General features: G+C 43.1%; 1 protein-coding gene across 1 annotated transcript in view; it reads left to right on the forward strand.

Moving 5' to 3' along the window:
- The first annotated feature begins 5,059 nt into the window (after positions 1-5,059).
- Positions 5,060-12,709, forward strand: part of pitpnab (phosphatidylinositol transfer protein, alpha b) — a 35,849-nt gene continuing 28,199 nt past the window's right edge. Inside the window, exon 1 of the mRNA XM_080748835.1 lies at positions 5,060-5,241. Coding sequence (XP_080604961.1) covers positions 5,225-5,241 — 17 coding nt within the window. The 5' untranslated portion in view covers positions 5,060-5,224. The remainder of the gene's footprint in view (positions 5,242-12,709) is intronic.

Consider the following 12,709-nt stretch of genomic DNA (forward strand, 5'->3'; position numbering starts at 1 on the left):
AAGACCAGGTGAAAGAAAGACGGACACGGAGAAAGAAAGATCCCTATACCCCCCCCCCCCCCCCTTCACACAAACACACACACACACACACACACACACACACACACACACACACACACACACACACACACACGCATGCACGCACGCACGCACGCACACACACTGAAACACAACTTGTCATATCACTCCTCCAAAAGACTCACCAAGGACACCGATGCTACAGTTGTAGCGGAGCCAGCTAAGGAGAGAAATTATAATTGTGGAGGGTAAAACAAACTGAAAAACATTTTTAAAAGAGAGAGAGTGAGAGTGGAAGGAAAGACTGTGAAAGGGAAGAGGTTTGTCCCCTCTGTGTTGCCCCCCCAAAATCCTTCTCCTCACCTCTTTTTATCTCTGGATTCATTATAAAAAGCCCTCCTCAAGCATCAACGACACTTCCAGGAAGAGAGCGGAGAAGAAAACAGCACTCTGTAGACTCTCCCTCACCAACTCATCACTATGTCTTGTTTTCTCTTCCTATTTTAACCCATGCTTGGTGCTACAGTACTGTACCTATTTTCACAAGAGCGTTGTTCATCTTGGGCCTTTGCAACCCAGTGGCTCGGGAGCCAAAGGTTAGTCCTGACATGTCCTGATGGGGTTGCAGAACATAAACCAATATTATTGTGGAATATTGTGTCCTAATATGTATGTATTGGAGTCAAATCCTAGTAGAGGACACTCTGGCCTAGATGGGATTGCCAAGTGTTTCTGTGATAGGTTGAGTATAATTAGTACAGGTGGTTTTATGTACAGTCAATAAGAGTTTTTATGGCAAACATTGTCTTTTATCAATGAGAGAGTGTGTCAAGCATTGTCGTGTCTCTTTCCTAGTGGCTTTTACTGTCCTCTACTGGAGGGAGGCAATAACACAGGGCCGATAACTACAGAAAGTACACAGGGCTCAGTATTTCTTTTTCCAAGCATCTTCTCTTAACTAATATTTATTTTGTTTCTTTTGCCTTGTTTTTTTTTTTGTTTTGTTTTTTTTAACTCTAAGTGAGTTAACCAGACGTGCCTTATGAGTATAATGTCATATGGGAGTGAAGACCTGTTCAACAATCACCAAGTGCTACAGAACCAACACCACATTTCTACAAAGATGCCCGTTCTCTGTTGTCAGAGGCAGTGGGATATTGTGTTGTTGTTGTTGTTGTTTCTTTTAATTGGGATTATTGTTAAACAGTATAGCCCTCTAAATATTGTAATGGATATGTTTTCCACACAAAAAAGGTTATTTACATCCATCTACCTACAGTGCCTATTGACACTGTAAAATGCAGCACTTTAACTCCCTGTCAACCTTTAAACGTAAGATATTATGTCATTTAATTTGCCCTCTGTATTTGAACCATCCTAACTATCAGGAGCAGGGGCAGCCATGCACACCGTAAAATCCTCATGTTAATTTATCCATTGACTCCGAGAGTGTTCAAGTACAGTTGGTTACATTTGTACACTCTCAGGGTTAAATGAACACTCGTTTTACAGTGCAGCACACCCAGGGAACAGCTCTAACTCTAAGGCCAGTGCCTTGCTCAAGGGCTCTGGCAGGAGTATGTCCAGATTCCTGCATGCGTTTTGGTGTGGGAGCCACTAGGAGAAAACAAGACGCACATGGTGGTAAACCCACAGAACATGCAAACTCCCACACAGAAAGCGAGTGGTGACCCAGCTTTGTTTTGTTTTTGTTTTTGTCACATCACAAGTTTACAGGTATAAAGAAGTGGGTGTCTTTTTTTCCCGTGCGCGTTCGATCATTTTGTCATCATATTTTTTACAGGTTCGAATCCGGGAGCAAAAATGCTAACCACTGAGCAATCGGGGATTGGAGACCAAGCTGTCACACTAACTCCCCTTCAGTTGAGTTCAGCACTTTGGTCACATGGCTTGTCTTTGAACACAATCCCATTGTAATGTTGATCCCCCCCCCCCCCCCCAACACACAACAACGTTGAGACACCTTTTTATTTATTTCATTTTACATTCTCTCTGCTATCATGAACTAAACTAAAATGTGTTTAAATCTTCCTTTCGCTGCGTCAAATGTATGTGTTGGATGGTTTGTGCTGTTGCATATAGTGATCCTTTTATTTCAGGTAGGAGAAAAGATTGCTTTTGTTCTAGAGGCATTACTGTTTGAATACAGATGAATTCACTGGTGAAATAAAGATATATTGATTTGTTTAAATGGCTTCCTTTTTTTTTGTTCCATCAGTTAGCCTGTCTTACAGTTTTTCTTGATTGCTTAAACACAAAAACTGGTTCCTGGCATACAAAAATCCATAACCTTACGCCATTCCCCAAAACCCACACATTTCCAGTAGCCTAACTATAAACAAGTATACTATTCATCCGTTTCCAATATTCAGAACTGCTTCCGCAAAAACTGATAAATGCTGTTTTTATAATGTATCTGTATCCCTCTGCCGGGAGGCTCTCTCCATTCGGACATGTCGCCACTCCGAAATTGACTTCTTATTGTCGGAGTGGCGACACTCCCATGGGGGTTAGGTTTAGGGTTAGGGTTATAGTGTCGGAATGGAGACATGTCGGAAAGGAGACATGTCGGAGACTCGGAGTGGAGAGATGCACTCCCCTCTGCCAGCATTATCATTCCTCTGTCTTCTCAATTCCAAGCCTGCTCCACCCTGTGAACAACGCAGGTGCTGATCACAGATCAGATAGTGCAGGTATAAAATGGCCCTGTGGATCCCATTGCACCTAATAGAGCATAGACATGCCCCCCTTATACACACACCCATTGTCAACTCCATTTTAACCATGATGGAATCATTGAACACCCGTCCTTGGTTATTTAAGTGGTCAGTTGGGTGGGCTGCATGATGCATTTTCAGAGCATGTTGATTTTAATGATCAAATCGAGTGTGTTCCGTCTTGGATCAACTAAGGTATAAGTTCCCATTTATTTAAAGAAGAAATGCCATGACTCCCCTCCCCCCACACATTTCTTAATATTAATGTGTATTACCATTAAAATCGTAAAGTTTTGATATGTATTTTGGGGCCCACATGCAATATCGTCACTGTATGTGTGTGTGTGTGTGTGTGTGTGTGTGTGTGTGTGCGTGCGTGCGTGCGTGCGTGCGTGCGTGCGTGCGTGCGTGCGTGCGTGCGTGCACGCGCACGCCCAAACAACCCAAACACAGCATGCAACATCCATGCATGCCAAAACAACCCAACTTAAGCACAGCATGCCGGCCACACCATGCCAAAACAAGCCAAGACACGGCATGTCACAACAATAACACAGCATGCACAACTTCTCTATGAACCTCCCTGCAAGCATCCATCATATTTCCTATTTCCAACCATCACACATCATTAAATTAGGCTGTATTGGAAATATTCTGCCCTAGATTACATCTACAATTATGGGCTCAACCTCCAGCCATGCTGCTTGGTCAGCTATATGTTGGACGTTTCCACACTACACTGGAAATGGGGACAATCTGTGCATGCTAGATATTGTTTTGCCGTGTTCAAAGCCAACTGTAGTCTGGTAAAGGATGTAGGTCTACTTGGATTAAAACAATCAGGGAAAGGTAGAATCCAGAAAAGTCCAGGGGGACCCCAGGGGTCCTTGAGGGAGTTCTGGGGACTCCCCCCTCCAACTGTACACTCCCCTCCCTTCCCCTCCCTTATTTTTCATGAACCACTTGAACCCTGCCTATAGAATCCATATCCTGAGGGGAACATTAGCCAAAAATAGCAGATCTACAAGCACACAACACCTTGCTGTGATAAATGTGAAAGAGACATCAGCACAAACTGCTGCTGCTTCATATATAAATCTGGCCCTCAGTCCCTCTGGCCCAATCTAAAGGCAGCAATGAATGCAGCCTCAAACAGTAGTGAAATCTAAAATGTACTCCCAGACCCAGCCAAGCCACCACCACCACGCCTATGTGTCATTAGTGTAGTTGGCAACCACACTAACAGGGACGTGCAGAGAATGTTAGAGAGGCAGGGTCTGAAATTTCTAAAGGGGCCTTTTGGTGAAAATATTGAAAATAGCAGACCTCCAAGTTCACAATGCGTCACTCTGCGACGCGTTGCGAGCTTGGAGGTCAGCTATTTTCGGGGCTTGCTACCACACTGAACTAAGCATTATCAAGTCAATACTGGAGATGTGGTGTATATGGCATACATTTCTGAGGACAATTCTTTCAACTTAAGATGCTGCGTTCAAGTTCAGGAGAGTTTGGACAAGGCAATTCTCTTGAATGCTGCCTTCAGGTATGGCATGGATAGAGAGTATTTGCATTTCTTTCACCATAGTAACAACAACTGCATTCATGGTCTGGAGAGGGCAATTTTTACAGATGGATAAAAGAGCAGGGGCTCAAGCCCCCTTTGATGTCAATATGTGTGCAATGTGCACATGCCTGCACACTAGTAATGCCATATAAGTGTGCTTGGCTGTTTCTATGAAACACCTCTTAAGACCTTAATGGTCTATCTATCCTATGCTACAGTAGGGTGTGGTGTGTAATATAAATACCAGGTAGAGTAGAACACAACACAGGTGTGTGTGCTGTTATATAGACTACATAGGGCGCGTAGCTAAAAAAAAACAGCGGTTGCCTGACAACCTGGCAGCCAATGGCAGCGCGCCCTGGCCGCCCCGCCCCCTCCAGCCCGTACCATTCTGTATTCAGCAGAGGCGTCATTTGGGTATGGCAAGCTATGGCAGCTGCCATACCTTGGCTACAGGGGAAAATAATGAAATGTAGCCTACTGTAATCGTGCGTGTTGCTAAGGTATGGCAACATGAATGTGTCTTGCACGCGCGCCCACCAGTCATATTGCCATACCTTAGCTTTTTCTAAACTGACGCCGCTGGTATTCAGCATATCTGTGGATGACCGCTTGCTCGCTGCTTCCGACGTCACGACACCACCGCCGGTGATGCTGATGATGCCACAGCAGAGGGTGTAGTTCAGTCGGTCGGGCTACAGTAGAGGAAGGGAAGTGACATTATAGGAGCAGCATAACAGAGAAACCGGGAGGTAGGATGACATAGAGGAGAGAGAGGTGCAGGAAACGACAGAGAAAGAGATCCTGATAGATCATAGAAGGGAGGAGGAGAGGGAGCGATCGCTGTTCTGGAGGATCCCTATCGAGATCTGCTCTCCTCTGTGGAATCTGTTGCAGCCTCAACATGCTGATAAAGGAATTGTAAGTGCCCGTCGGTGTGTGTGTGTGTGTGTGTGTGTGTGTGTGTGTGTGTGTGTGTGTGTGTGTGTGTGTGTGTGTGTGTACGCGCGCGCGCGCGCGCGCGTGTGCGTTTCACAGCAATCCAGCAGCAGCGGCACCGCCACCAGCATCACTGACATTGTGGCCAACACTCGCCCCACGCAGGGTGGAATTACACAGAGTGCAGCCAGCAGGGTTTGTGTGTCGACATCTCCGCCTCTAAAAACGACTTCTTTCCCGTTTATAATTATCTCTGTCATTTGCACATGACTTGCAGTTTGTAGGCTGTATCCATATAGGCTCATGTTGTCTGATAACGGTGCGTTTTTGTAGCGTATTATTTATTATAGCCCATGTGGCTCCAGCAGCAGCCGGCTATATAGGCTGTGGCTGTGGCTGTGTCCTTCACGTTGTAACTCAAACCATGGGCCTTTCCGTCGAGCGAAGAATACCACTTCTCAATGTCTGCATACAGATGAGCGATATTTGAAGGGGATGGCAGCGATGGAGTGATCATTTATCGATAATGTGAACTGTTCCCCTCTGCATTCATCCATCCATCCATGCTCATTCATTCAAGCCACTGTAGCCATGTTATTGATGCTGCAGTGAAGGTGAAACGACCGATGTAGCATTCCTGCATTTTCCTCCGGTAGGCTACTGGAGGAATGAAATGTACAGGGAAGGACAGGACCAGGGCAGGGTGGATGGAATGATTTATAGCCTAGCTAGCCTACTAAGTGAGAGAAGGATAGGCCTATAACATAGCCTATATGAGCTATACCTCCATGAATGGCCACGCACGAGACCGGTGCAATGTGACTGTTGCTGAGCTGAGTGTTCGGAGTCACTTGCATAAAAAAGGTGATGATGGCCATTAAGGTATTCTAAAAACACACACATTTCTCTCATAGAAATAGCTTAGTAGACAGTAGCATGATTGATGCTTTCTGTTTAATTGCTCCAGTCATGTTTTGGATTTGTCACATTAAAAATGAAATGGCTAGACAGATCTGGACCAGAGATGTGATTAGGGAGCGCACGGGCCTCAGCAGGCTCTCTGTCTAGGTCTAGGAATTAATTACATCGGTCACGTCACGATATTAAACGCCGCTGAACTGAACCCACTTCCACGCTGCCTGTCAACACGGTCACGCGCGCGCTCGCTTGTGCTTTGTGCGCGCAGCCCGCGCACTAGGGCAAAACGCACGCGGCGCACGCAGGCCTACACCTATATGTTAATGAGCAGTTGCACACCTGTGCTGTGTGTACAATGTGGAGCCGTGGAGGGTATTTTAGACAGTGAAACCAAATATTGATCTTGTCAGTTTGGCCACAAAGATGGTCTGATACAGTGCCAGACAGTGGGGGACAGTAGCCTACTTGAGATCCTTATCAAATATACTCCACTACAAGTGAAGGTTATTTATTGCTCTCAATGCTCTGTCAAATGTGTAGCCTACTTTACTTTTTTTAGCCTATACTGGAGTAGTCTTCTTGCTTTCAAAATCATTGACATTTTGATATGTTCCTTATAGATCTGCTATTAGCACTGTTCTTAATGAAGGCTACTGCGTTCATAACGTAGGCCTACTTTTTCCCCTCCTAGAAAATTGTAAAAAGTACAATGTTTGTATTTGAAATGTTTGTGGAGTCATTAGCAGGGCAGGAATTTCATGGAGGCCATGAAGGCCATGGCCACCGTTGCCCCTCAGTTTGGCCTTGTGCCCCTCAAACCAATGGCATGACCTGAGGCCACTGTGGCCTTAATGCCCCAGCTGACTGTACTACCGGTACTTTCTCCTCTGTCTCTTTCTTATCAATATGTAGACAGTAGACACCAGTGTCTCTTTCTTGTCATGTAGACACCAGTGTCTTTTGTTGAGATTCTGAAATCTTAACTCCCCCGAGTCCCCATCTTTAAATGAGCTATAGTCAACATTTTCTTGAAAAACGGATGCTAAAATAAAAATAATGTTTCGAAAATATTTTATAAAAAGATAAGCATCATATATGCGTTTCTATTAAAAAATGACCACAAAAAATCGTAAAATAATGATAAAATAATCATTTTGGCCATTGTCAGACCAACACTTTGTTTACATTCTAGTCTATAGACTAGGATGTAAACAAAGTGTCGGCCCTACAATGAAAAAGTTGACTATAGCTCCTTTAAACCAATCCAGTAACTTTGATTAAGTTATCATCCCTAACCCTTAAATTCAACAAATTCTTTCAATGGACTAAAATCTTGTTTTATTTGATGGCCTTCCTACCCTGGCATGTGGCCTTTGTGCCCTCAAAAAATGGACAACACTAAAGGCCAAGTGGCCTTGCCCTTAAAATTATGAAATTCCAGGCCCATAAGTATCCAAAACTACAATACTCAAATAAAGTACAAGATACTCGAAAAAATGACTTGTGTACAATACTCAAGTATACTGTAATAGTAGCCTACCTACAGTATAGTTTCTGCCCACCACTACAGATAAGCAAACATGGAAGACTCCCATGCAGTTACACTGACTGAACCATTTTTGACACCATGGTATTGACCTGAGCCACTGACCTGGTAGTCTGTCACGTTTTCCTTGCCAGCACCTTTGTATGAAGAGATATGGGCAGGGACGTGCTGTGCCCCTGATTCAGCCCGGGAAAAAGAGTTGGAGAGGCCCTCATTGCGAGTAGCTACTCAAAAGATTTGCCATTTCAGATCATGACAAGTGACAAGCCAGTGGGCCAATTACATGAGTTAAATTTTGTCGTTGTCGGGTGGAAACCTTGTATGTCCAAAACCGTTTGTTTTGTATTTATAATTTTAAAAATGATTTAAACTAGTGAAAACAGCCGATCTACAAGCACACAACGCCTCGCGTTGCGAGGCGTTGTGTGCTTGTAGATCTGCTGTTTTCACTACTTTTGTGCGACGGCCTTGTATGGTGAAGCTAAAAAATGTACAAATTTGAAACTTGGAGATTTCTGCCCTACAGTGACGAACCGGCCGTTCGGGAGTTGTCCTGCTTTTCCCAATGGCCAGCATGTCCCTGGATATGGGCATGTGGTGGAAGAAGTACTCTGTAACTCTGATTATTCTTTTTTTACTGAGTAAAAAGTAAAAGTGTAGAAAAAGTGTAGTAAAAGTGTAGAAATGCAGAAACACTGTATTCAAAATGTTACTTGAGTAAAAGTACAAAAGTATTGGGCCTTTCTGTGTGGAGTTTGCATGTTCTCCCTGTGTCCCCAAAACATGCAGTAATCCTGGCCAGCCGGGGCATCTGATGGAGGGGAAATGAGCTGGTTGGAATAACGTGTTCCTTCCACGCGCTACGTCCAACCGGGGAAGCTTCCCCCTGTCAGGTGATAAGAAGCGGCCTGTTCACTCCTCATGCACTGAAGGAAGCATGAGCTCAGTTCGGGGCTCTCCCCATGTTGGCAGAGGGAGAGCAGCACCCATGATTACAGCTTAAAAATATATATAATAATAATTCATAGTAATAATTGTCAAAATCTTTAAAAATGAACAGCTATATAAACTTGCATTTGCATTGCGACACGCTGTGAGCTTCTAGATGGGCTATTTTCAAATAGCCTATGTATAAAATCGGGATTAATTGGTTATCATATGTTTTGTAATAAGAATTCAAAGTGCTATAACTAGTAACATAACTAAATGGTTAGGGAGCCCTGGGGGAACCAGAGCCTCTGGTTATCCCTGGTTAGATTCCAGGCCAGGGTAGCAATGTCGTTGTGTGTACAACGACACACAACCCTAATTGCTCACGCGCTCCTTGTGTTGGTCTGAAAATACTGAATTTCCCCCTCGGGAGGAAGTAGGTAACTATGATTAACTAAAGCTGTCAAATAATGAATGAGTCAAAATACAGTATCATGTCTCTGAGGTGCAGTGGAGTACTTTAAAGTATCAAAATTCGGAAATACCCAAGTAAAGTAAAACTACCTCTAAGTACAATACTTTAGTAAATGTTGGTTACTTTCCACCACTGGATATGGGTTGGATGTTATAAGCAAATTGGTTCTCGAAGTGGGGTCCGTGGACCCCCAGGAGTCCTTGGCTGTAGGGTACCAGGGGGTCCTACATTTCTTAATATAGAATCACAATCATTTTAAACACTAACCAAATTGTATACATATATTATTTTAAAAAGCAGACAACACGTCACTTTGTGCCACGCCATGAGCTTGTAGATCTGCTATTTTTGAAAAGGAAATAGCAGATCTACAAGCTCTACAAACAAATGCAAATCTTTTTCTCGACATGAAAAAAGTTTGAGAACCACTAACCACTAAGCTGCTAGTGAGACTACGGTATCCACCCAAACATCAAAACAGTCCCTCCGTGATGTGTGTAACTTGCGCAAATAATTTATTGATTGGAATAATTCAAATTATAACAATTTAGTACACAGTGGATTCATCGCAAGTGTTAATTATTTCAGAGCAACGCTGTAAAGAGAAGATGAGAACGCAGAACAGATGAGAGAGGCAGGAGAGGAGAGAGAGGGGTGTTTGTTTTCTGAAGGAACACTCAGACATTTGATCTTCCCGTTAAGACCTACACCAAGGAGATTTGGCATGCGCGCGCGCACACACAACACACACACACACACACACACACACACACACACACACACACGCACACACACACACACACACACACACACACACACACACACACACACACATAGAGAGAGAGGGGGAATATCAAGGTGACCCTAGACTTTGTTTTACTCAGGCCTTCATTATACCACATTTATTCTGTTATTTTAAGTTTTACCCAGGCCAGAATTGATCTACACATGGGACTTGCATCTATTTTAGGAGAACTAGCCTGCCTACTGTATATCATAGCTGTAACATTACAGCTTGTTCATGAGGCCTTAACCTTGCAGCACGTCATTATACTAAAGAAATGTGACAATAGCAAAAGCAGTCATTCAAACAAATCCATCTGTGGATATATGCTCAACAGTATCTTTCACTGTTGACTGGTTGAGGATTATTAGGATTATTATTATGAGTTTTGGCATAATGTACAGTGGCAAACAAACAATCACACGTGCACGCCCAGTATGTCACATGGACACAATAGAGAGAGATATTGCAAGGTGCTAAACTTGCTCCTGCAGCCTGTTTCTGAGAAATATATTTCTGGAGTAATGGAGTAGTAGATTGCTTACTCAGTCATACTAGGCTTTCCATTACAATACAGTAAGAGTAAACAAACCACCTCTGCTCACTACCCTGCTACTTTTTTTTGGCACTGTAAAGGGCATCCCCAGGCAGATTGAAAACATGCTCACACACAGCTGCACCAAACAAATTCATAATGGGTGTGTTAATATTTTCCAAATCGAAACACATCCATTATTAATTTGATTAGCTGCAGCTGTCCCACTCTAGTAGTATAAGGTCAGTGCCATGCAGCCTGCCATGTATTTTTGGGGCTATTTGCCTTTATTTATAGTACTGTAGGTAGACATGACTTGAAGCAAAGGCCGGGACTCGAACCCGCGACACGCTGTCAAGCATCAGAGCCTATATGTAATCTGAGTTCCCAGATTTTTTTTTCGCCACTAGAAGAGAAGAACTTCCGGGCTGAAAGCATTATACCTGGGCCGGAAGCAGTGGCGTCAGTTCAGAAAGTTCAGTTGCTAAGGTATGGCAACATGACTGGTATCTTACACGCGCGCCTTTGCGCGAGTGCAAGATACCAGTCATGTTGCCATACCTTAGCAACAGGCATGATACATTTATTTTAAGAAGTACATTTTATTCTTTTCCCCGTTTTTCTTGGGCTAGATATGGCAGCCTGGAACTGTTGTTCAAGTGCCGCTAAACTTGGCATGTTAGTAAACGTGCCACAATTAACAATAATGCATTGCACCTGTGCAGATGACCTGCGGAACCTGGTAATATACCATTCTGTCAAGAAGGGAGAATAAAAGTGTGGAGAATATAATTAATTATAATACTCTGTTAAAGTGACCATTTTGTTAAATCTAGCATTTGTAGTTATTTTACTGTAATTTAACAACATAATAACCAGCACCGATAGACAAAGAGACATGCATGGATTTATATTTAAAAGTAACTTTTATTTTCCCCCCTGGACCCAGGGTATGGCAGCTGCATACCCCTGCCATACCCAATTGACCCCCCTGGCCGGAAGCTGGCCCAGCTCAGAATCTGAGCAGCTCCGTCCAGAGTGGATGCTGCCTCCTTTTCTTGTTTGGCAAAATTGATTTGGAGAAAGAAAATCGCACCACGTATGGAGGCCAATCCTCACAGACTGGTATGCGCCTGGGCCGCTAGGCCAGCGGGCGCGCCAGCCTACCATGTTTTCACCTTGCTGTAGTTTTTAACCGTAAATGGAAAACAAACTACAAATTCAGCCTACACTTTCATGGCCCTTTAAAATGCTTGATTTTTTACCTAAACTGTTGTATAATATCATCGTTGCCGGGTGGTCCAAAACCGCTTGTTTTGTATTTATCATTTTAAAAATGATTTAAACTAGTGAAAACAGCCGATCTACAAGCACACAACGCCTTGCACTGCGAGGCGTTGTGTGCTTGTAGATCTGCTGTTTTCACTACTTTTGTGCGATGGCCTTGTATGATGAAGCATGGCTTTACTTTGCGAAAAATGTTACAGATTTGAAACTTGGAGATACGAGGTTTTTGCCCGACAGTGACGATATAGAAGGTACTGTGTTATATTATATACGGTACTGTGGCAGCTACTGATAAATTGTGGTGTATTTCAAGTGTCAGGGACCCCCATCTGAAACTATTTTGTGCCTGCCAGGGACCCCAATACAAGATTTGTGTTGTTAAAAAAAAAATATTTATTGCAGATCTGCAAGCTCACATCGTGTTGACACGCAAGCTTGTAGATCTGTTATTTTCAAATAATCGATGTACTATGTAAAGTTAAAGTGGTTAAACTGATTTTGATATTAACACATTTTTCGGGGGACCCCTGAAAATTTGTGGAATAATATTCCACTAATACATATACATGTACATTGTGCATTCCTGATCTATTTTTGACTGTGACACCGCAGTCTAACAATCATTCCGATTTTTCAGAGGCGTGCCCTACAAATGTGTCCGTTTAACTATTTATTTAGCTGGCAAAAATGGGCGTCATTGTGAGAGGAAAAAAAATACCTTGTCTCCAAAATGTGTGTGACATTTGTTATGATTGGTTCGCTCATCACCCCCAGTCGAGGGGGGCAAAGTAATTTATATACAAAATATCAATTACTTCTTGTTATTTTACTATTCGTATAAAACTACTGACTCATTTCTTCTCTTTCTCTCTATTTTTTATTATCACCTAATACCTAGGTTGCTACATTGTCTGAAGGAAGCTGAACAAAAATAAGTTTTACTGTTAGGCCTATTTACCTGTGCACAAAACAACA

This window comes from Nannobrachium achirus (assembly GCF_963921795.1).
Source record: "Nannobrachium achirus genome assembly, chromosome: 19".
NCBI lineage: Eukaryota > Metazoa > Chordata > Actinopteri > Myctophiformes > Myctophidae > Nannobrachium > Nannobrachium achirus.